Source organism: Ceraceosorus guamensis, assembly GCF_003144195.1.
Source record: "Ceraceosorus guamensis strain MCA 4658 unplaced genomic scaffold IE81scaffold_39, whole genome shotgun sequence".
Lineage (NCBI taxonomy): Eukaryota > Fungi > Basidiomycota > Exobasidiomycetes > Ceraceosorales > Ceraceosoraceae > Ceraceosorus > Ceraceosorus guamensis.
In genome coordinates this window covers 1-23196 of record NW_020290034.1, presented here as the reverse complement: position 1 = coordinate 23196, position 23196 = coordinate 1, and the positions used below count along the sequence as shown (strand labels likewise).

Sequence of the window (23196 nt, the reverse complement as noted above, 5' to 3'; positions counted from 1 at the left end):
ACCTGGTATCCAATCGCCTCTCGAGCAAGCTGGGGGGACCAGATTCAACCGCGGTGTGGGCTGCCATTTCTCCGGACTACAACCTTTTACCTGATGGGTGCAAGATAAAGGCGAAATAACGCAAACGCGGTTTTGGAACATGGCGGCAGCGGTCGACGACCGCACGGCCAAGGCCAAAGCTGCAGCTGAGCGGCGTCAAAGCTCTCAGGAAGCCATGCGCGCACAGATCCGAGCGGCACGTCAAGCCAAACAGGCGGAGATGGCTCACAACCAAAGCGCCGACCCTTCCACATCGGCAGCGAGCGGAGGAGAAGAGTGGACGTCATCTCTGGCCGGTGCCGTCCCTCGGTCAATGCGGAAACCATCCAACCTGCTCAAAGTACCGATCGAATCGCAGAGCGCTAGCGCGAGCAGGCGCGATAGCCAGGACAGCATCAGGAGCACCGATGCTCGACATCTCACTTGGTACGCGGAGGAGGATGACTACGATTACGAGTCTGGCAGGAGTGAGAAAGGCTTGCCGACGGGAACAGGTAGCGCAAGTGCCGAGGGAGAGGATGACAGCACCATCCACGGTCATGAGCCTCTGCGCACAGCGAGGCCAGGGGACCGGTTTGGTCATACGCCCTCGCCAATCTCGTCGAATGATGGGCGCTCACCCTCTGGCATGTCAGTCGTCACGGGTTCAAACTCCTCCGAGTCTCGTCCCGGCACTGCATACAGCTCTCGTCCGAGGACGTCCGTCAGCAGCAACAGTTCTGGTAAGCGACCCATCAGCGGGGCGAGCTCGATCTTCTCGCCAAGCCAAGCCTCCTCGGCTCTCGACGAAATGGCAGCAGCGCTGCAAGCTCAACGAGCTGCATCGCCAGGACCGTCTAATCGCAAGCGACGCCCTCAACTTGCTCCTCTCGTACCTCCCCCCTCCGTTCCACTTCCCACCTTGCCAGCCGGTGCCTCCAACAGCCGCCCGTCGAGCCTTGCGCGCTCGACCGGTCCCAATGGTTCCTCCACTAGCTTAGCCTCGATGGCATCAGACCGGCACAGGCTCAAATCTCCAACATCACCGTCTTGGAGAGCAGGATCTGAGAGCGGCATTCTCGCTCCTAAAGGCCCACCGCCCAGCGACGCCCTTCCACCCCTTCCACTCGGATTTGCGCCGTCGAAGCACGTTCGAAGAATTTCCGGCGCCTCGTCGCGCTCATCTGCATCCACAGGTGCACGACGCACACCTCTCTCCGAGGGGATGGAGTCCTCACCACGAAACAGCATCTCATCCAACGCGACGCGCTCGCCGCTTGGACAAGTCGATGACGTGGACGAGGTCAGCAGCGATGACGGTCTCTCCGAAGTGTTGCACATGTCCAATGCGGCGATACTGGCAGGCGCTCCGCCAGTACCGTCCCTGCGTGCTCAAGATGGTGCGCTCGCAACATCTGCCTCCCTAGCCGCGCCTAGCGTCGATGAGGAAGAGCGAAGACGACAAAGCTTGATGCGAAAGAGTATCGGAGGGCTCATCGCAGCTGTGGAAGCGGAAACAGAGTCATGGAAGAGCAGTACGTTACAAAACTCCACCGATAGCTCGGATGCGCGCTCTCCATCTTCCTCGACCACAGACTCTCCAGCTCAGAGGAGCAGTCCGAACGCAAGCAGAACACGAAACGGGTCTGGCGCTGCGCACCGACCTCCGACGGAGAGCTCGCCAGCGCCCTCTTCCTCTGGGGTTGCGAGCGTCGGGCTGTTCTCCGGCCTGAGGACCGCCATGCCGCTGTTTGGAAGGGGTAACGTAGCGCAAAAGGCAGCATCAGTAAACACGGCTGCTTCTACGCCGCCCACACCGCCGGCAATTTCGGTAGACGAAGCGGACAGTCTTTCTGAAAGCGATTCCTCCGACGCTGACGCACCGCGAAAGCGGCGCAAGCAACGCCGGCCTAAGAATGCGAGCAGATGGGGCTTTGAGGAACAGCGTGTTGCACCTCCCACTCTGTCCAGCAATTCTGAAAGTAGCGCATCGAGCAAACAGCAAGATGCGGCCCAGTGGGCTTACTACCAATTCTCACCTGACTTGCCGCCTTTCATGCCAGCTGGTCTCAAGCCGTCCGACATGACAGGCATGGGAACTTGGAGAGGCATCGCTGCTCGTGCCGGCGCCATGGCCAATGCATCCGCCTCACCCTCGGTACGCGGCTCCACAGCAAGCTTCGGCTCTCTGATGTCGTTGCAAAGCCAAGTCGAAGGCGAGCAGCCGCAATCGAGCGGACCTGTGTCTATGCGCGAGTTGGCAGCGCAGGCGCGTCGGAAGATGGAGGTGGCTCAGCAAGCAAGGGAAAGGCAAGCGAGCTTGTTGGCCCAACGTAGCTTCATGCCGATCGACATTCACGCCATGGCATCTGACCATGCGATGAGCGAAGCAGCAAGCATGAAGGGTTCCTCTGCGTCGTCCATATTCTCATTCGACTCTTCTCTGCTCCCGCCCGATGCGGACAGGATGAGTGTAGCTTCCACGTCGACTGCTGGTATCGCGAGCCCCCGCGAGAGGGTCGACTCGAGTGTGAGCACTGAGACGCGGGCCAGCACTGGGACTTTGGTGGGCCTGGGCATACAAGCGCACGCGTCAGCCCAAGCAGACGCGTCAGCTCAAGCGGTTCAGCAAGCACCGGCCAAGAAGTACGTCGACATGTGCATGCAAACCTCACCTACCTCGTCACCGGACCCGACTCCGCCAGCTTCGCCGGTCTTTGCGCCCTCCCAACGTAAAGAGATGGGCGTCGGTGAGGAGCCGAAAGAGTCGCGTCGCACGGTCAGCGTGGTCGGCGTCGAATCGATCACGCCACAGAGGCGGGCGCAGTTGGTGTGGTCAGATGATGAGAACGCCGCAGCGGGTGGGGAGGTCCGTGCAACCACGCCTACTCAACGCAGACCGCTGACAAATATTCGGCACCCGTCTGACGCTCCCGCACGAGCTGCACCTCGCCTTGCTTCTCGTAGCAACATCTCATCGCATCTGGTGGATTTGGACGGCATGTGGCCCCCACGGCTTTCCGCTCCCCGCTTGTCGAGCCGTAGAAGCAATGTCGGAGCTGGTGCGAGCCCTCGCCTATCCAGATCGCCAAGCATGCTGAGCGTCGCTTCGGGCTCATTTTCTGAATCGACGATTGGACCAGAGTCTGATGCGGAGAGTGATGAGTCCGATCTCGATCTTGGAGTCTCCCTCGAGGCTCTGGCAGAGCGCTCCGGAGTGCTCGATGTACCGACAACGCGAGGCGCCAAGAGGAAGCACCACAACAAAGTCCCCACTTTCAGCGAGCATTTGATCTACGGCCAGCGCAAGATTGCACCTGCTCCACGCTCTCGCTTTGCTTCATCGAAAAGCCAAGGACCTGCAGCGAGACCGAACTTCAAGTCTCAAGGCGGGTCGGGACCTCTGTTGCGTCGACCTTCCCGCTTGTCTCAAGCCTCAACGGGCTGGAGTAGTCCAGAATCCGAATCTGAAGATGGCGACAACGAGGAGACCGGGGCGAATTTCATTCCGCCCAAATCTAAGCCTTCAACGCTGCGTCCGGTCGCGCCTCGGGCAAGGCCGTCTGCTCCCGCAACCATTGCCAGCCGAGCGCAAGCGCTCCTTGCCCGTCCACCCATTACGGGAGTGCGCAGGGCAGCTTCAGCCACGACTTTGGGCCAGCCCCGCCACTCGTTTGGTCTTGGACCCAACATGCCTGCGCTTTCCCGCCGAGGAGCCAGTCCGACGCTGGACCTGGGTGGTGGAAGCGACGACGAGTCCTTGCTGCATTCTGAGCTAGATGTGAGTTGTCTTTCTGATCGTCGTGCACGGCGCGCCGTGGCTTGCCGCTGACTTCCGCGTCTTGCACGGATACTTCGCTTCAGGACCTGCCACAGCTCGAGGACGACGATTTTCTGCCCACGCCTAGTCGCGCATCGCGCCTCTCTGCTGCACCGCCTTCCCCTTCACCATCTATCGTTCGAGCTCCGAGACGCATGTCACAGGACGCGCTGCTCCCAACTCTTGGTACGGTGTCGGTCAGCGGCAAAGCGCCGACTTTGTCAACCACGGACGCCGTGAATGATGCTGCTGCTGGGGGCCCAGAGACGGCACTACCAGAAGGTCGAAGGGAGCCGTCGGATTCGGCCAAAGCCGCAGCTCTGGCGACTGAATCCGGTGCGGCACAGGTCGTCTGTACTGAGGCAGCGCCGACTGACGCTGCACAAGCGCCGACCGAAGGTTTCACCGAGACAGAAAGAAGATCTTCAGCTGAGCTTGAGGACACGCCCAACACTCTTGGCTCGGAAATGTGGTCCACCGCAGGAGATCGCCGCAGCGTAGCGACCACAGCTACGACATGGTCTGAGGGCAGTGCTGGGTCCCAAGCAGGCCCAGAATTGGAGCGAGAGGCCGAGAAAGGCGAAAAGTTTGAGAGTGTACATGAGATCAAAGCGGCGAACAACGCTCCTGAACATGCCGAGGCATCAGCGGCCCCAATCTCCACGGGCATCCAGAAGGATGTCAATTTGAGCGATGCCACCGAAGCTGCCGCCTTGTGCGACTCGTCCAAATCTGGACTGCCTCCACTGGCGAAGGCCCGTGTGTCTGGCCTGCGCACACCTGCACGCTCTCGCACGCTGGATGTCGGGACGACTGCCGAATCACTAGCTCCCCAAAGCAAGCTGAAGCTACCGTCTCCTCGACCTACATCTGCTAGCACCATCTCGACCAAAGCGTCTGGCATTCGGCCCCCTTCAAGCATGTCTCGCCTCGGCATTCAGACTCCCGGGGGGCGCAAGTCGACTTCAGACACTCTCAAATCAAGCGATGGGCCCGGTGCGGCCTCTCCAGCTTCTGGTCTTCCTTTGCCTGCAAGTGCAAATCTCCGTCGTATGAAGAGCTTCGGCGACACGCAGACCCAGGGGCTTCAGACACCACCACTCTCAACGCTGCCCATCATGAGCCCTCGCCTCAGCAAGCGGCCATCAGCTTTGCCCCTCTCAAGCCCCCTCAGCGCTGGCCTCGAAAAGCCAATCACGCAATCACCGATTACAGCAGCTTATTCGCCCATTTCAGCGCCAGTCACTCCATCCACTTCTGCGCATAGCCGACCTACCACGCCTGGCAGCAAGGCTTCCGGACTTCCAAAGCGAAGCGGACTTCCCAAGCCCGCTGCTTCTTCATTGACTACCTCGTCTGCGCTGCCTCGCGCCACGGGTATTCCGAAAAGGTCTTAGTCGTATGCAGTGGCTGATGCATCGGCCGCCTCTCTTCCATTCTTTGCTCCAACCACCCTACCAAAGCATCTCGGACTCTTGGGCTTGTACTTTCGCCTCCAATACCCTGCAAATTTCGCGAGGCGGATTGGTCGAGCTCCAGACATGAGACTGTCCTGAGCGCTCGTTTTTCACAACACTGCAATTGCCCCCGCAGTCTCGCGCACCGCTTTCACTTGCTCATTCCCCATTAGCCCCTTTGTATTCGTATCCATACCCTCGATGTTCGCTCTAGCCGCACAGCGCGCCCTTTTGCCATTACTCAACCGATATACAATCAGAATCATGCGCGATTAGCGCGATTACAAAGTCGCTGTGCAAGACTGACCATGCGACGTTTGCGTCGTCGGAGAGAAGCATCGGTCGGGTGCAATAAAGGTGACACGCACCGAACTGAAGCCTGAGTGTTGGTGAGATGATCATCTTGACTTTTGGCATGCATGAATCATTCGTGACTTATCCAACTCTTCTTACGCGGTGGCGACTCGCTTAGTCAGGGCGCGATGTATAATGAGCATCGCACGTGAATGCATGCGCGTGAACTCCGCAAGCTCCCGACCAGCTTCGTTCCGGCAATGGCAGAGAGGCAGGCACAGCCTTCGTGAAAGCAGAACCGAATCGGACATCACATGCCTCCCCAACTCGTCTCTGCATCCCATGTTCGTGATGCACAACGAGCGATCTGGCACACCTCGAGGAAAAAGACGCATTCGATTGAGAAGCGCATGCAGACGGAAAGAAGAAAAGCTTCACGCGCAAGTCGTGATTCCAAATAGTAGTATGAAGAGACGGAAGGGGAGGGTGATGCGTGACGGCATAGGATGGCGCAAATGACGAGCTTGAAGCCGTGTATGGGCTCTCGCAGCTACTGCGCGAACATGTGCATGGCGTGTGTGGTGACGACAGCATACTGGCAAAGTCTTGTGGATGTGCTGCACATCGTGGGCAGGAGCGCTGGCTGTTAGCACAACGTCACTGTGCAATGAAAGATACGAGGCCACTCACCATGTCCGAAATCTTTGCTCGGCGCAGTGTCAACCACTTTTGGTGGACTCGATCTTCTCGAGGAACTGGAGGGGCAGAGGGAGCACAAGGTGCGTCAGTCAATGGCGCAACCTCTCGCGCCTTCTCGGATTCACACACCTTTTGCTTCGGAGGCTTGAGACCGTCACCCTCTATCGTGTCAGCGAGCGACTCTATCCTCTCCTGCGGCAAGCCGGCGGCGTTGACAAGCATGGCAACGAATGTGTACGCTTGAGGAATGTCGACAGCAAGATCATCGAGGAAGGCGACCTGGTCCTTGAGTCCTTCGACGAATGCCTCTTCGGAGATGAGATCCGACGCCGTGGCGGCAATGAATAGCTTGCAAACATCCCGCACGTCATCCTGCTTCTTGTTCAGGATGACTTCGACGATCTTTGCCACAAATTCGCCTCTCCGGCTCGACGGCAGACTCTGCAAGACGAAGGGAAGAGATCCGAGGTGAGCAAGCGAGCAAATGAAGCCATGCGAAGACTACTCACCTCCAGTGCCATCTTGCCTTCGGACACATCGCGCAACTCGATGAATTCCTTGACGTCATTGCTGATCTTGCGCTTGGCCTCCTCGTCGCTGAGTTCTGCTTCGTCTGCCTGAGCTTCATCGGCATCTTTGGTCACAGCCGCATCGTCCGCCTTGCCGTCACCGGGCATGGGCTTGGTCCGAGGTGCCAAGTTGAGTTTCGGCCGTTGAGGTTCGTTGCCCCCTGCTGCGGCGTTCTGTTGCGCGGCAGCGGAGTCGGCCGCATCTGGCTGATTCAACAAGTTGAACATGTTGGCAGAAGAATTCGTGCGCGAAGGCGGGTTGCTGCCATCCTCAGATTTTTGATTCTTGCGCGCAAACACGCTTTGGGGTCCCATGCCCATCGGCCGATTAGAGTCGCTACGTGTGACTTTACCGAACGCGGTAAGATCTCCAGCCTTGCTCTGACGAGGAGCTGCGGGAACCGTGTTCCAACCATCTGGACCTTGGGCGCCTGGTCCGCCAAAGTCGCCGCGAGCTTGGCCTCGCCGTGAGCCGCCGCGCTGGATAGGTCCGCCGCGAGCAGCACGCGCGGCATTTTCGGCCTCGCTCTGTGCCTTTTGCTTTGCTGCATCCTGGTGAATCTCGGCGATCGTCTTGGGCGCAGAGTTGTCGTGCCTGGGCACCCAGCCACCTGCCCTCAACTCGATGACATCTTGAAGCATGAAGGCCATTCTCGAGTTGATCGTCGGCGCTTCTTTCATCTCCCGCATGCGCTGGAAGTAGATATCGATGTGCGCCTCGGCCTTTGCCGTGTCCAGCAGTTTGCCGACCGTAGTCAAAAGCTTGCAAAGACTTTCAATCTCCTCCTCTTCGGGGTCCGTAGTGTTGTGAAGCAGCTTCTTGACGCAAAGATGCATGATGCGCTCTGTAAGCATGGACAGCTTGTAGAGCTCACCAATGAAGCGCACGAGACCGAGACCCCGACGCTTTGCTTTCGCTGCTGCGTAGTACTCGTCCGACAACAGCTCAGCCTCTTTTGGCGCAGCGACCTTCTCGCCCCGCTCTTCGGCCTCTTTGGCATCCGCTTCAGCTGCCTCATTGCTAGCCTTTTTCGCCTTGTCCTCCGCTTCTTTGCCCTTGGCAGCTGCGAGCGTAGCGTCACGCTGTGCCCAGCCTCGCTCAAAGTCCTCTTGACAGCGGTTGATGAGGTACTTGCGGAACAAGTTACCGCCCGTTACAGGCTTGCTGTCTGAGCCCGTCAAGTTCTCGTCCTTGACTTCAGCGCTGACCTCCTCCATTAGCCTTCGACACAGCCGTGCGTACATCTCGGAGAAGGCAGCCTCATCGGTAGCCTTCTCAAAGATAAGAGCAATGACTTGCCTCAATGTCCGACCGTCGGTCTCCTCAGTGGACTTGTTCGCCCAATCGAGAATTTGAGACGAAATGCTATCGAACTTTTCGAGCGTGAGCTTGTTCAGCAAAGCCTTGACTTTACGCGTGACCATTTCCGGAGAGTCGGCCTTGGGCGCAGCAGCACCACGTCCACCTTGCCATCTGTTCTCTGACATGGCCAAAGGTGCGACCTGGTCCATCGGGATCGTCGGTCCGCCTTTCTCCGGCGGGTTGACCTGCGGGCCACGACCAGCGTTGGGGTTTGGTGCCCGCCCTCGGCCTGATTTCGACCTGCCCCCTGCAGGCATGCCGCTGCCCATCATGTCGCGAGAGGGTATAGCATTGCTGCCGCTCGCAGGTCTTGAAAGCGGCTGTGACCTCGCACCAGCGTTGAAAGAGCCCATGGGGCCACCGAAGTTTCCCATTTGACCACGAGCAGAAGACGCTGCGAATCGTTCTTCGCTGGTCTTGGGGTGTGCGAATTGGCCCATACCGCCAGCTGCTCCCTTCCCTCCAAAGTTCGAGCCGCCACCGAGACCCAGACCAACGGAGCCTGCACGGCCAGGCGGTGCAGGAGGGCCCATGCCAGAGGTGCGGCGCCCGCTTGGAGCTCTTGAGCCTTGTGCTTGCGAGGCGTCCATGCCCAGAGCGGAGAGGGGAGGCAAGTCCTGAGGCTTCTCTTTGAAGACGCCCATGAACTGAAGCAAAAAGTCCCTGTCGTACCGGAATTTGCCGGGTTCTGCGGATTCGTTGAGTTCAGGCTTGGGCGAGCTGATTTTGGCTGGGTATGAGACCTTGCTGATGTCCTCAATGAAACGAGCTGAGCCTAATGACTGCAAAGCAGCCGACATGGGTGCATCTACCGAGGCCGCTTTCGTGGCTGTGCTCAGATCGAGTGGCGAAACGCCAGGACGCTTGCGCTTCTCCATCGCTTCGGCATCAAGCTTGACTGGCGTGTTGACGTTGTACGCGCTCATGGGCTTGGCTGGCAAACCGCCAAATCCGGGTGTGCCAGGCGTGCGGGGCGTGTTGGGCACAGCCGGGGTACGAGGAGGCGCATCAAGAGGAGTGGGAGGCATGGAAGAAGCTTCGTTGGCAATGCGTTCAATGTCGGCGACCGAGCGACGCGTAGACAAGGGAGGAGGGACGAGCTTCTTCTCGCTTCCTTCATCACTGCCTTTAGCTTTGCTAAGATCGATGGCCGTCGGGCGCGATGCGACTGGCGACCCCTCGCGAGACTTTTGCGAGTTGTCACCAGAAGCAGCCTCGGCAGCCTTGCTCGCCGCAGCTTGAGCTTCAGCAGCCGCCTTTGCCTCGCGCTCCACTTCAGCTTGGGCTTCGGCTTCCTTGGCCTCGCGCTCCTCGCGCTCTTTGCGCTCGGCAGCAGCCTTCTCTTCGGCCTTCTTAGCTTCTGCCTCTTGCTTGGCCTTGCGCTCGGCAGCAGCCTTCTCTTCAGCCTCCTTAGCTGCAGCCTCAGCTTTGGCCTTCTCTTCAGCCTCGCGCTTGTTCCGCGCCTCTTCCTCGTCAGCCAAGCGTTGCTTCTCTGCTTCCTCCTCGGCCGCCTTCTTAGCTGCCGCAGCCTCCTTCTCCTTTGTCGCTAGCTCTTCAGCAGCAGCAGCCTCTGCCGCCTTCTTGCGCTTAGCCTCCGCTGCCGCAGCCTGCACCTGAGCTTGGAACGCAGCGGTAGTCGTGATCTTACTCTTCGCAGGTGCGCTCGCAGGCGCTGCTGCCGGTGTAGCACTCTTTGTGACGGGTGATCCAACAGAGGTAGTGGGCGTGGAAGGCTGGGGCACACTTGAAGTGGGAGTTTGAGCAGCAGAAGAGGTGCCAGAAGCACCTGGCTGAGGTTTTACATCCACTTCAGCTCGCGTCTCTGGGTTGACGATAGCTATCGCGCTGCTTATCCTCTTTGATGGCTCGAACTGCCTGGCAGACGGGCTCATTGGGTTGCCACCATTGAATGAAGCCGAGGGGGAGTGCGAGTATCCTCCGCTTGGTCCTGAATAACCTTGCGGCCTAGCGCCTGGTGCAGGGCCCATGCCGAGTTGAGAAGGGTGAGGACCCGTCGGTGTAGCAGGGACAGCTCTGTTCGCAGCGGGAGATGCAAGACCCGGTGTGCCTGGCACGCCGTTTGGGGCTCCCATGAGGGAAGCTGGTACGTTGCGAGGCGATCGCGGCATGTCGTAGGGCGTGCCAGGACCTCCCCAGTGCTGGGGGTGTGGCTGGTTCGGGTGCTGTTGTGGGTGGTAGTGAGGCCCTTGATACATCTGAGGGTAGTACATCTGCTGCCCTACTTGTCCAAACTGCTGGTGGCTCGCATGTCCTTGAGCCCAGGGAGGGCTCTGCATGCCGTGCATAGGATGGTGCATAGCCTGCGCTTGTGGCAAGTGAGGTGATCTCGGCTGCTGCCCTCCATGTTGTGCATATTGCTGGGGCTGGAAGGGACTGCCGGGTGGTGCCACGCCCGAGGGTCCGCGCGCACCAGGAGCGCCGACCTGGTGCTGAGGATGTGAAGGAGATCGTTGAGGCTCAAAGCTTCTCGCTCCTGCGTGAGGGCCCTGGGCAGGTGCACGCAGAGCAGATGGTCTGTTCGGGCCGTTCGGAACGGGAGCAGCACCAGCAGGCGGATGTGGCTGCTGAGGAGAGCCGACGCCGACGGGTCCGGTGGCCGTGGATGTCACAGGCGATGCAGAAGCCGCGTTACCGTTGCTGACCGCAGCGGCTCCGCCGGGAGTTGCCGTTGAAGACGAAGCATTGGAGCCATTGCCTTGAAACAGCTTGTTGAAGTCCAATGTCTTCTTGGGTGCTGCAGCGGGAGCCTTCGCGCCAGCACTAGCTTCCTCTGTGGTTGTTGCGATGTTAGCAATGGATGGGGAGGTAGCGGTGCTTGCGTCACCTGCGCTGCCGCCACTACCGGCCTTAAAACCCATAACCTTTTCGCGCGGCTTCGAGTCTGCCACTTCTGCGGCGAGACTTCCAAACTGCGTCGGTTGACTACCTTTGAGGTGTTGTCCCGAAGGTGGTTGAGCAGCAGGGGAGGAAGAGAGAACAGAGTTCTGATCTGCGACTGAACCGAAGTTGATTCCGGCAGCTGGGTGATTAAGCGAGGATGTGCATAGCGGTCAGCTCTCAATGCTCGCTACGATATTCGTTCGAACGTAGAGACAGCAGACCAGGATCTTTCCTGTGGTACACAATGCGAAGGCACCGGAAGCTTGGCACCAAGGTAATGGATCTCGGATGACGCCACTCGACTGTGGCTCAAGGCACGCGCGGCCTTGATGCTCCAAATCACTCACCTGCTCTCAGACCGTTGACGGGTCCTCTTGAAAGGCTGACAGCAGACTCTCGCCGGATGTGCTCTCGAGCGCCGTTGGCAGTGGGCGCGTTGCTGGCTTGGCTGGCTTGGCTTGAAGGGGCAGGGTTCAGATTGCTCGGCATGGATGTATGCGAGCTGGTGGATCCCTGTGTGGTGCGAGTGGCATTGGGTGCGGCTGAGCCAATAGGAGCTGTCGTATTCTGAACAGGTCCCTGTTTGGCCACCTCGGTGGCGCTCCTAGATTGCTCGCTACTTGGTGCTCTGCGAAGTGCCTTGTCACCCGTGAGAGCAGCGGTGTCACCTGACACGGTGCTGTTCGTCCTGCTGTGGCCGTTGCTACCGGTAGCAGGAGATCCAGTGTTAGGTGATGCAGCGGCGACTTTGGCCTTTCCTGCGGCTGCAGCGTAGTTGAATGGAGTGGCCTTGGGTTTGCCAGATCCGTTCACCACGCTGCGATTGGGGTTTGGTTGGTTGGAGGACGTAGAAGGCGCGGCCGTCGACGAGGGCTGGCTCATGCTACGTTTCTCGAATGTGCGTCACCTATGACAGAGTGCACGCAGCTGGAAAAGTGATGTTGAAGAGGTTGTGGAAGCTGTGATCAGCGTCAGAAATGTCCGACTCTAGCTGGTGGGTCATTCACGCCGGACGGCCTCAGGTCAGACCCAATCAAAATCAGCCCAGCCAGTCAAGAGAAGTCGTGAGTTCCGCGCGCGTGCGCGTGGATCAGCGAAGACATAAAAATTTACGTGGTAGGGCACGAACTCGAGATTGAATGGTTTCATTAGAAAATGTGTACTACATTCTGACCCAAGCAAAGCAGCAGACTTGAAAATCCTTTGCCCCTTTTAAAAACAATCTCGCCGCCCTTGCTGGTCTTGAGATAATCGAATGCGCGCAGGCGCTTTTTGAATCAACCCCCAGGCATGCATCAGCTGCCGCTGCATGCATGTTATTGCAGGCAGCTGCTTTACGCGCCCAAAAATTTCTGGTCTACATCAGAGCGCGCGCGCGAGGGTGAGCGGTTCACGACGACGCGCAGGCACGCGACCTGCCTGACCCGGGCGCGTGGCCGCCCCTGCACGCGTTTGCGCCGCAAAGGGATCAAGCCGGTGACCGGCAAAAGCTATAGGGCGCCAGCAGTCGAAAGTAACGAGTCAGTCAAATCACAATAATAAATAGCACCACCGAGATACACTCTCTGGTTCTGACTCAAATCTGTTGAGCTAGCAGCCATCAAGAGATTTATTCCTTTCATGAGCGCCTTCAAGCGACTGTCATTCAGCTTTCACTTGTCTGTCGATCAAGGCGTTTGGTCTGCGGGAATCTGGGGAGTGGCGGGGGCGCTGCCATCTACACACAGCAAGTTGAGTGCCTGATCGCCTTACAGCAGCTTCGCCTCGTAGTCGACGAATAACTTCACGAGAAATCGTGAAGGCCTTGTTCGCCAGTACCTGGTGTCGACATCAGTATTGCAGCGGCTCGACGACGACTTTTGCGACCAATTTGTGTTCCCCCGCATGGCTCCCAAAGAGGTGCGCAGAAGTGCATGCTACGGGTCGAGTTTGCGTGTGCAAAATACGGCGTTGTCGCCAGCAAGGGCTTTGAGATACATGATCGACGATGTCTCTCGCCTCGTGACCGCCTGGCCCACAACATCCCGTTCCAGGAACAAAGCGCAGAGCAAGGCGGTGTCAAGGAAAGAACGAAAGTCAAGCAGAGCTGCACACCGAAGCGTCTTGCTCCGCGAGGCCGACGTAGGGTTTCATATGCCCGCCATAAAAAATTGATGCCAGCCACTGAAACAGGCTGGCAACAGAGTGTAAGCGGGAGTCTGTTGAAGGTCTGAGCTTGTCCTTGCCGAGAGGGGGCCAATGAAAGTTCAGGAATCGTCAGCGCTGTCGCCACAGCGAGCTGGGATCACGCTCCGATTGTGTTGCTAGACCCTCGCCTGATCTGTTCCTGTGAAGCTCGAGCGAGAGTAAACGTTTCATTCGCAAGAAACATGCGGACGGACTAAGTGGCTCCAACACATCTACGCCATGGTCAGGATTTGAGCGCTGGCGTTATGACAGATCCCATTTAGGATGTCGAGCAGGTGGTGGTAGACCATCTACTGACGATTCGCGATTGTGGACCTCGTGCTTGTGGGCACAAAAGAATTCGCGCGCTCGTCAAGCAGTAGTTGTCTCGCTCACGCGGTGCCCTCAGCACACTCAGGACACCGAAACCACGTGCCACCCGGATCAGCAACGTGACTCGGGCGCGCCGCGCCGGTTCCGCTCCCGTCCGAGAGACGTGGGCTTGCAGGCGCTCAAGCTCATAAATCACGAATATGCGCAAGGTCCACTGCGGAAGCAGAATAGTCTCGAATATCAATCTTGAATGAAGTATAGTTGTGCATGGCTGCATGCTATGGGACCCTGAAGCCGCACCTCGTCAGGAACGGATCTGGCAGCAATCAGTGCAGGCATGGGGATCTGACGTGCCTCTCTCTGCTCAAGCCCTATAGAGGGCGGCCACATTCCATTTCGACTTGACATATGGCACAGCACCGATTCCCGTCGTTATTTCTCTCTGCTCCTCGCGCCTATAGCTTCGACGTCGTATTGCACAGTGCGGCACAAGCCTCCCCTCACTTGACGTTTGGGCGACCGCAATCAAGAGTAGGACAAGAAAGGCAAATCAAGAAGCCACACCTGACTTGGCGGCGGCGGCGTCGGTTATAGCTCCTTCGATTGCGGCTTGTCCCGCTCAGCGTGTTTTTGCTCTCAGCATGCGGAGCGACGCCCCAGGTCAACAAAAGACGCGTATCATCTCACATCTCGCGCCATATCCTTCGAGAGGGAAGGAGCTTCGGCGGGAGAGGCGGTTACCGCACCTGGGCAACACCTTTGCAAGCGGCAAGGGCTGGTCAGCGCGCGAGAACAAAGGGAAGGGAGGGACGCGGGATGTGGATGTTCATGCGCCGCGCTCGTACGCGTTGCGCCGCAATCCATTTGAGCCTGTGATTCAGATTTGATTCAATCGTCAGACGATGGACTGGCGCACTGCGCGGCGACTTGCCGCAACACAACCTATTCAGATTCTAGTAGTAGTACGATGCAGAGTGTAGCCGAAAGAGGAAGAGTGGGGCTGTGCGTTGAGGCTTCAAGCGATTGCGGTGCATTAGCTTACCAGCTCATCTGGAACCATTGCACCTCGACCACAATTCCCATGCACATGCACGAACGCGATTCCTTTGTTGTCGGGACCGGAACCTGTGCAGCCGACGCAGCAGGGTTGGCGCTAAGCTACTCTGTATTGGTGATTCTAGAAGGGCAGCGCAGCTTCCACGCACCATCTGCTAATCTTGAATCGTAGGAGCGCAGTCAGCAGCGCGACCAGTTACAAGTCACTGAGTTCGTATCGGCGAAGATGCGCGATTGAAGCGTCCAAGATTCGTGATGATCAAGTACAGGTTCAAGATTTGCCATGGGTACACTCTTGCTGACTACAACACTCGCAACTGTGACGTGCCTGCGTGCAGCATGCGCATATCTTAATTGTATGCTTCTCATCCATCGCGTATAGAAATTAAATACGGTAGACATACCACTGACCGGCACTTCGTCCCACGCAGCTGCCGACTAGGCACTCAAGACTTCGAGCTAGAACGCCGCCAAGTGAGACTTTCTGCACCGCGGTACATGTCCACCATGCACGCAGCACGCAAGCATGCTGGCCTCATCAGCTGCATGGACACAGCGATTCTTAATCCAAACCTGATCTCGGACACCTCACGTTGCGATAGAGAACGCGGTGCAACGTTGATTGCATGGGAGTAGATTTAGAAGTTGTCTATAGTTGAGTAGCTGTACTAATCACGAATGATAATGATACTGTAGTAGTAGTGGTCAGTGATATAGTCACGAGTAGGCTTCGCACAGGTGATGCTTTCGGGCCCATGGCTGAGATCGACTCGACTCGTTTGGGGACATTGCTGTCGTAGTCAAGTGTCGTGCCTGTTCAATCGATTCCCGCCGTACCAACAATTAATTACGAATGCTGCTCATTTGCATGATCGTCAAGCACGTCGCTCGCTCACAAGGAGCCATGAAGGCGACGTTTGCGGAGGCAAAGGGAGCGGTCGTGCCCCGCTGAGTCAGGAGTGGAGTCGCTCGCTCGATAACTGGGGCCTAGCTGCCTCCCGCAAAAGACCGGCAGAAGGGATGTCGTCCTTTGGAGGCTCGGACACTTGTGGCCGGTCACAGTGCAACTCGTCAAGCGGAGATTGGCACAGTCCATGTGCTACACGCACGCACGCAAGCGCGATGACCAACTTGCCGATGCGCTCCCGTTTCCTTTGTCGACGCAATCGCAGCGCATGGGGTACAAAAAGCCGAGGTTTTGCATACATGGTAAGCGAGGTCAGACCGACCGCAGTTCATCTTTGCCCTGTCCGCAGCCAGCACATCCGTGATTTCAGCTGCTTGGTCAGTCGATCTTCTTTGCGAGACATGCCGCCTAGCTGACTGGGGCAACGCGCTGCTGCTGCTCATCTCCCTCTTTCTCCCTCCGCGACTATCTTCCACGATTACTCCAGCAATCAAGAAGGTATGGCTTGGATGTGCATGCATACACGCAGGCTGAAGCCATCAAGCCGCTGATGCTTCATGCTGCTGCATATGGCATGGGATCGGGCCGGTCACTTCGATGAGGCGTTTTGATAGGTGTCAGCCCTTCTACGCGCCGCTCGCTAGCTGATGAAGGACAAGAGAGCGAAACCGTGGAAGGGGCAGATGAGCAGCAGGGATGTGTGAGCACCCTTGACGTCGTGCAGCTTGACGACTGAATGCGGCAGCTGCTGTCGCCTACTCGGGCTCCCGACTCTTCAGCGTCACCGTATCTGCTCAACAGGCTCATCAGGGATCATCAGCGCATGATACCCGCGCATTGCCCCTCCATCTGTTCATCATGTCGACTTCCTTTATGGTACACATCCCTCAGCCCCCTTCTCTGATCTGTGCGCTGCTGAATCTGTCTATTTTCAGCCCACTTTAAGCGCTGCCCCTCTCCCTCACCCTCCTTTTTACCTGGCTACCCACGTCACATGCAGCAGCGATCTCCCGGCGATCAAGCCACTCACACGTACTCCATGTCGGCTCTTGACGTCGATTGCCCGCCGCCTTCGGCCGCAAGCATGAGCCGTGATAGCAAGCAGGTGAGCTGTTTGTGGCTTGTCGTAGACGTTCCTCTCCTCTCGAACCATCGCAACGAGGTTCCTTCTTCCATCGTGCGGCTCGACAGTGTCTTGGCGCAGACATTGTGATCGGCAAAAGCGCCACGAAACGCGAACGCCGCGGAGAGCCATCACCTCGACTCTTGTCGACCGTATGAGCGGCGAGTCGCACATATAAGTAAGGACAAGGACCGTCTGCTTCCTCATCTGTCGTTCGCCATATATGGGTGCTTGTGTCGCAGTTTACTGGACAAAGCATCTTTCCCAAAACTCGACGAGGACTGAGGACGCGAGCGCCCTCCCCTTTCTCCGCTACCGTACACTGACATATAGATCTATCCACGACCCTCATTACTATCGCCTATAGCTAGCTGCTCTTCTCGACTCAGTCTCGGACTCTCTAATCGACTTCTCCGGCTCGATCACAAACGACACTTCCTCCGCGCTTTGTCCTTCCCCTATCACACTGAAACTAGAGCTGGTACGCCGCCCAGCCTCCAGCCAGTCCTTCAAACTCTTCGGCAGCACCGCAAGACCCCTGCGCAGGTCTGCGCGCACTCGCAGACAACCACCACAAGCCTCGACAAGCGTCGGAGAGTTGAGCAAGGCAGGCCCTCGCAAAATGTCAAATTACTTCTCGCACGCCACCTCGAGCTCCACGCCCAGCGGTAGCACACTAAGCTCTGCTCCGATATCCATTTCGCCAGCCCGATTAGGCCCCTCCAGCAGCCCTATTCACCGGACGCCCGCTGTCACTTCAACTCCTGTTCCCGACAAAGGGGCTTTTGAGCTACATCTCGAATCGACAGCCCAGCCAGCTTTTCGTAAGTGCACTTCTCCCAATCCTTGGCCGCGTCCAGACATTGGCTCACCACCGTCGAGCCGCCCATGCTCCTACTCGGTCATTAGGTGACGCACTGCCGAGTCAAGCCAGCTCGAGTAGCGCAGCCTCGCCGTCTCGATCTAGCTCTTCAACCACGCATGCAGCTGATTTGGACCTCAGCGCAAACACGCACGACAGTCAGCGTTGGGCAGGGCACAATTTGGACGGCAGCGCTGCTGGGAGCGATGTATTGTCGGGAAGCGTGTCTTCCAGCGATCTAGGCGAAGGCTCGTCTCGAGCTGCCGCCGAGGACCCTGCATCCCTTCCAGTCTCTATCAGCATCCCTAGATCGACAGCTCCTTCCCACGCTCGCAAGAAAGCTGCAGACCATGTTCCCAGGCCTAGAAACGCATTCATTCTATTCCGCAGTCATGCTCATCGACAAGGACTGGTGCCCAAGGAACTCAGTGCCAATCACTCGAACATCAGCGTCATCATCTCACACATGTGGAGAAGCCTGCCCACCGAGGAGAAGGAGATGTGGGCCAAGGAAGCGCAAAGGGAAAAGGATGAGCATGCGCTTTTGTACCCGGACTACAAGTTCAAGCCCGTGTACAGACGGGAGAATGTGGTCAGGCGGAGCGTTCGAAAGGAAGCGGATGAGGAAGAGAAGAACCTGCAAATTGCCGATCATATTCTCAAGTCACATGGACGCGACGGAGTTCAGCTTGGCGAAGAGCCCAACAGCAACATCATCGCTTCATCTGCAAGCGAGCGCAAGAGGGTCAGACGTGCCGAGTCTCGCGCCAAGTCGAGGAACAAGATAGCCGCAGCTGCAGCGAGCGCCTCTTCGAGTCTGGAGCAAGCGCATAGGAAGAGGGCCCTCAAAGTTGCCCGAAGGGCAGTGCGGGAAGTAAGCAAGAGTCCAGCTACTACTTCCTCTGCAGCTTCTCCCGCAGATTGGCACCGCGCCTCGCAACAACCGTGGGACAGCACTCAAGACTACGTTGCGCCCGCCCTGAGAACAGTGAGGAGATCTTCGTCTGTCCCTGCGCTCGCCGACAGCGTCAACTGGGCCAAGAGCACCTACACGCCAGCTTCCTTTCCAACCGACGGCCCTGCCGTCTATCCAGCAAGCGCACTTCCTCAGCACCTGAAGACTGGCTTCCATAGCTACCCTAGTCCCCCTCATCAACGATCTGCAACATATCATGAGCCAATGCATCTCAGCGCTCCATTGCACACACCCATGAGCGCTTACTCTACCGTCTCTGCATCCAGTGTTGGTCTCTCTTCTGGCCTCGCCGGTGTCCACGTCTCTCGATCACCGCAGATGCCGATCTCACCCATGACACAGGTGCATCCTATCTCTGCCTCCCATCACTCACCCACGTCTCCATTCAGATCGCAACGACCCGACTTGCCGCGCCCCTTCACCTCGGCAGGAATCGCCAGCACTGGCAGTAGTGCCGGTCTGACTGGCGCTCTAGATCTCAGTTCTCCCACTTGGTCCAACTTCAGGGACATGCTCGCGTCTCCGCACGCCGGCACAAGCTACGGCAACGCTCGCCGGCCGAGTGGAACAGGTTGGCAAAGCAGCGCTAGGCTTGCCAACGCGGACATTGGCCTACCAGTCATGAAGCCTCGAGGATCCATAGGGCAGGACACCAACAACTTGTCGACTGGCCCTCAGTCTTTGCGGCGCGAACGTATGCCTCCGAGATGGGACAGCACGCAGAAGACCACGGACATGGACGAGGTAGACGAGCTGGACAATTCCGACTTTGCAGCGGCTGCCAAAGCTGCTCAGCAGTCGCTCTACTACCAACAAGACTCTGACTTGGAACATCTTTTGCAAGGCGAATCAGGCGAATTGGGTCTGTCGCAACAGCATACAGACGGTCCGAGCGAGGCTGAACATTTTTTCAGCCAGCAGACTCTGTTCAGAGCTCCGTCGATGTCACACTCGCAAGCGCTCTCGAGCGCTAGCCAGAGCACGCGAGGCAGGGCTTTGGATTGGGCCGTCTACGGATCGAACTCACCAGACTATGGGCCAGACGACTTGACGCAAGTGTTGGGTGCAGATGCGGCATTTGTGGAGATGCTCATGGCTCCTCGAGCCAGCGCGGGCGCCGGGTCGCTGAGCATGGAGTCGGACAGCTCTCCTGCGCATTCGCAGCAATCTTTGGGCGCCCTTAGCAATCTGATTCGATCGTCCCAGACTTTGTCTTTGGCGCAATCCGCGGACGAGGAATCCGCACTTGTCCCAATGAGAAACGACCATGCTCTGCATTACCGCCATCGCCATCAGCATCAACAACACCTACATCGTGTTGCTACTCCCCTCGAGCTCGCGCTGGGCGATGCGCCGTGGCCTTCTTTCGAAAATCAAGATCACCATGTTCATCTCCATTCTCACCATCACGAAGCACAGCAACATCACCAAGAGTATCAGGATGCTCTGCGGTGAGGCTTCAGTCACTAGGCCGCACAGATTCGTAATGGCCGCCAAGCTCGCCACGTTATATCCTCATCCACACCACTTCGTCTTCTCGCCTCCTGACGTGCCGCATATCTTTTAATCTTGGCGCCTCGGCGCAGTTGTAGCTTTTGGTCGTTTTGTCACCAACTTTGCCCACGCTTGCTAGTACATTCTTGCTACATTGACACTGCCGACCAAATTTCATCCTCTAATTCCCGCGCATGCGAGTGTGAAAGTGTGAAGTCGACTCCATCTCGGTCAGCACACCCGATTTTGAGCACTTCGTGAGAGCGTGGGGCGCTGCGATTGGTGCATTGCGTGAGGTTTGTTGATACAAGGGCTAGGGCATTCGAATTGTTGGAGTACGTACGCCGCGATGCCGCGCTGTCTAGGGATCGAGAGATGGGAGAGTCCAGTGCGACCGTTCTGCCCAGCATACCGGCGCACACTCGGTCACGTATCGCAGAGAAGCAAGCGTCCATCGCACGAGCAAAGAAGAAGGGCACCTCGTCGTACAGATGATGCGCCGCCATTCCCCTGATCCCAACGATTGACGGTGCCACGCCGTCCTTCTGAATTCTCAGAGCTCCGTTGCTGCGTCGGCTCTGGCATTGTCCACCCTCGTCTCGCTCGCGATGTCCTGTTCAGCAGCGAGCTTCGTCTGACGTTGGCCAGCGTTACCAGGCATTCTTGCCAAACCCAACGACCTAGCTCTGAGGGCCAGCGATTGCGCATTGACCGAGGGGGAAGACCTTGCCAGAGCTCTCTGTTCCATGAATCCCAACTTGCCATGCACCGTCTTGAGCTCCTCCTTTGTCCTTGCCGCATCTTTCCGACTCCTGGAAGCGCTCTTGAAGTTGATCTTGCCGGATGGTATACCTGTATTGCCTTGAGAGGTCCAGATGGCCGTCACTCTAGCTCCCATCTCCTCCCTCAACCTCCTGCCAAAATCACCCAACAATGCATCCTTGGTGTTGGCAACATAAGCATCCAATCCTCCATACTTTTCAATCGTCCTCATAGCCTTGATAGAGATGCGAGTGGAGATGTGCCTCTGCAGCACTTCGCTCCACAAGTTGTTCTTGCTCTGAACATTGGGCAACCAGGTTCTGCGCGTCTTTTGACGCGAATTGGGAACGTTGTTGCCGGATTGGATCAGAGAGCCGTGGTACAGACCTCGTTGAGATCGTTTGAGGATACGACCGGCTTGTTGAGCTTCCACCTCTGTGGCGCGCGAGTGGGGAGAGGATCGAAAGGTGGTCTTGCCGCTCCGTCCCGGTCCGCTACCTCGCGAACCCTGATAGGTGGTGCGCGAAAATAGTCGAAGTGTGGGAATCATGACTTGCTCGGGTGCGAATTATACGATCGTTTGCGGCTGCGGTGCGCCGATCGATGAAGGACAGTCTCTATGCGGAAGGGGGGCAAAAGAGAGGTGCGAGGCTCGCGGTGTGGATGCGAGCGAGCGTATGCTGACACAGCAGCCGACCAGAAACGTAGGCTGGCTATGCTCTGTGAGGTCTATCGAGTGCGCCGAACTTGGCAAACTTCGCGTTGCTGAGATGCTGCTGAGGTGCAAGGATGCGAGACGACTATTTTGAGCGTCTGGAGTGGATTTGTTGTGAGGCTGTGAGCGGGCAATGAACTGTGCTGGGAGTTCTGGAATCTAGGAGCAAAGATGTGATGAAGTGCGTCTTTGACCTGAGAAGCTTGAATCATTCAAACTTCAACTCGCTCAGATCAACTACGTTTTTCCTTTTTGGCTTTTGAATGCTTGAACATGAAGTGTCTGCATTCAAACTGAATCAGATTCAAATGTGTTTCGAGTTCCCTGGCAAAGACAGTTCAAATTGCTTTCAATTTGTCACTTTGACTGGATCAGGTCACAAAAGTTGAATTCTGTTTTGGCCTTCGAATTCAACAAGAAGGGCATGCCAACCACGTGGATAAGCATGCGCGCATACCACAAGCCATCACCCGCGCGACGCTGCTGCCCGGCGCGCTCTGGCAGCCATGCATGCAACCATCATTTCGGCCAGCCTTCGTACCGGGATGGTGCACATACAGCTCAGGAAGGCGCCATTCACGGTTTACATTTCGATTCTCATCGATGGGCAGCACGAGCCTTGCAACCAGCAACTCACTAGCAGCATATCACCACCAACACCAACATCCAGCATCAATCCGAATCTTTAACATCCATCAGCGGGACTTGCTCTCCTTGCTCTCCTAGCATCGCGCATTGATTTGTCTGACGAGACAAAAGCTCCCTTTGAGCGACCTGTTGGCGGACCTTGAAGCTGTCTGATCTCCAAACGAATGGACTTGGCGCGACGAAGCCCATGAGTCAAGATGGATTTGGAACACGCAATGGACGGGATTGGCGACTACGATATGGCCTCTGGTTCGTCGAGCGGGACACCTTGGGGAGGTGTGGACGACAAGGATGGGATGGAGTTGGATCTGCTTCAGCCCGAAGAAGAGCTTCACGTTGCAGGTGCGGAGGAGATGGAGTACGAAACGAGTCCTGTGCAGATTTTATCTCGATCTCAACCTCGAGCACACGCAGGAGCAAATGCTGCGAATGAAGAAGCGCCATTGACCGTCTCCTTGGACGCCACCACTTCGATCATTGGCTCTGGGATTGCTAGCGCATCGATAGCTCCTACTTCCACACCCGGTATCCAAATGGGCGATGCGTTGTCAGCTCCAGTGCATACTCTTCCCGACACGACGTTCGTCCCAACGACGAGTGCCGCTTCTGCTTCTGATACCACTCAGACTACTCCTTCAGTCATCGACTCGACCAATGCTCAGACAATGACAGCATCGACTAGCGCGCACCAGCCAAACGGTCAAGCATCACCTTCTGGCCCCTCAGTTTCTTACAACCAGCAGGACGAATCAAGTATCGCTGCACCGCCTGGCGAAGCGCATGCAACAGCTGACGACGCGTCTAGCAATCCAGGTGCAACGGCGGGGGCCAAAGAAGGCGGAATCACGGGCTCAGCAGCCGAAGCTGCTCTGATCGAGAATGAGACAAACGAGCGGAACAGAGGAGCGCACAATGTCGAAGCGTCTGTGGCGGTGTTGGAAGGTGTGTCAGGGCACGTCGTGCCGCCCGATGCTCACAATGCTACGGAGGCGGCTGAGAAGGAGGAGGAGGAGGAGGAGGAGGAGGAGGAGGA

The 23196-nt window shown here is 57.4% G+C and overlaps 5 protein-coding genes across 5 annotated transcripts; 3 read left to right on the top strand and 2 right to left on the bottom strand.

Annotated features, from left to right (window-relative positions):
• Positions 1–3853: 3853 nt before the first annotated feature.
• IE81DRAFT_159416 (hypothetical protein) lies at positions 3854–5320 on the top strand. Its single transcript, XM_025510518.1, has one exon. The coding sequence runs from the start codon at positions 3994–3996 to the stop codon at positions 5233–5235; it is 1242 nt and encodes a 413-aa protein (XP_025368807.1). The 5' UTR covers positions 3854–3993; the 3' UTR covers positions 5236–5320.
• Positions 5321–5965: 645 nt separating this feature from the next.
• Positions 5966–12164, bottom strand: IE81DRAFT_324274 (hypothetical protein). The gene is made up of 5 exons (XM_025514189.1): positions 11469–12164; positions 6798–11260; positions 6418–6729; positions 6280–6344; positions 5966–6206 (listed from the first exon to the last, which is right to left on the bottom strand). The coding sequence occupies exons 1-4, from the start codon at positions 12001–12003 to the stop codon at positions 6309–6311; spliced, it is 5346 nt and encodes a 1781-aa protein (XP_025368806.1). The 5' UTR covers positions 12004–12164; the 3' UTR covers positions 5966–6206; positions 6280–6308.
• A 5164-nt stretch (positions 12165–17328) lies between these two features.
• Positions 17329–19802, top strand: IE81DRAFT_330728 (hypothetical protein; the record flags this gene model as incomplete). The annotated part of the gene is made up of 3 exons (XM_025515200.1): positions 17329–17530; positions 17694–19665; positions 19751–19802. The coding sequence occupies 3 exons, from the start codon at positions 17329–17331 to the stop codon at positions 19800–19802; spliced, it is 2226 nt and encodes a 741-aa protein (XP_025368805.1).
• Positions 19803–20124: 322 nt separating this feature from the next.
• On the bottom strand, positions 20125–21802 carry IE81DRAFT_324273 (hypothetical protein). Its single transcript, XM_025514188.1, has one exon. The coding sequence runs from the start codon at positions 21348–21350 to the stop codon at positions 20592–20594; it is 759 nt and encodes a 252-aa protein (XP_025368804.1). The 5' UTR covers positions 21351–21802; the 3' UTR covers positions 20125–20591.
• A 558-nt stretch (positions 21803–22360) lies between these two features.
• On the top strand, positions 22361–23105 carry IE81DRAFT_348103 (hypothetical protein; the record flags this gene model as incomplete). Its single annotated transcript, XM_025516222.1, has 1 exon — positions 22361–23105. A coding segment is annotated over one exon (745 nt), but the record flags the coding sequence as incomplete, so codon positions are not given.
• Positions 23106–23196: the final 91 nt, after the last annotated feature.

Coding starts and splice junctions, on each gene's coding strand:
- IE81DRAFT_324274 (XM_025514189.1), bottom strand. CDS start 12,003: ATGAGCCAGCCCTCGTCGACGGCCGCGCCTTCTACGTCCTCCAACCAA. Junction 11,261..11,468: donor CGTCAACGGTCTGAGAGCAG/GTGAGTGATTTG, acceptor TTAATCACCCAG/CTGCCGGAATCAACTTCGGT. Junction 6,345..6,417: donor TCAAGCCTCCGAAGCAAAAG/GTGTGTGAATCC, acceptor CTGCCCCTCCAG/TTCCTCGAGAAGATCGAGTC.
- IE81DRAFT_159416 (XM_025510518.1), top strand. CDS start 3,994: ATGTCACAGGACGCGCTGCTCCCAACTCTTGGTACGGTGTCGGTCAGC.
- IE81DRAFT_324273 (XM_025514188.1), bottom strand. CDS start 21,350: ATGATTCCCACACTTCGACTATTTTCGCGCACCACCTATCAGGGTTCG.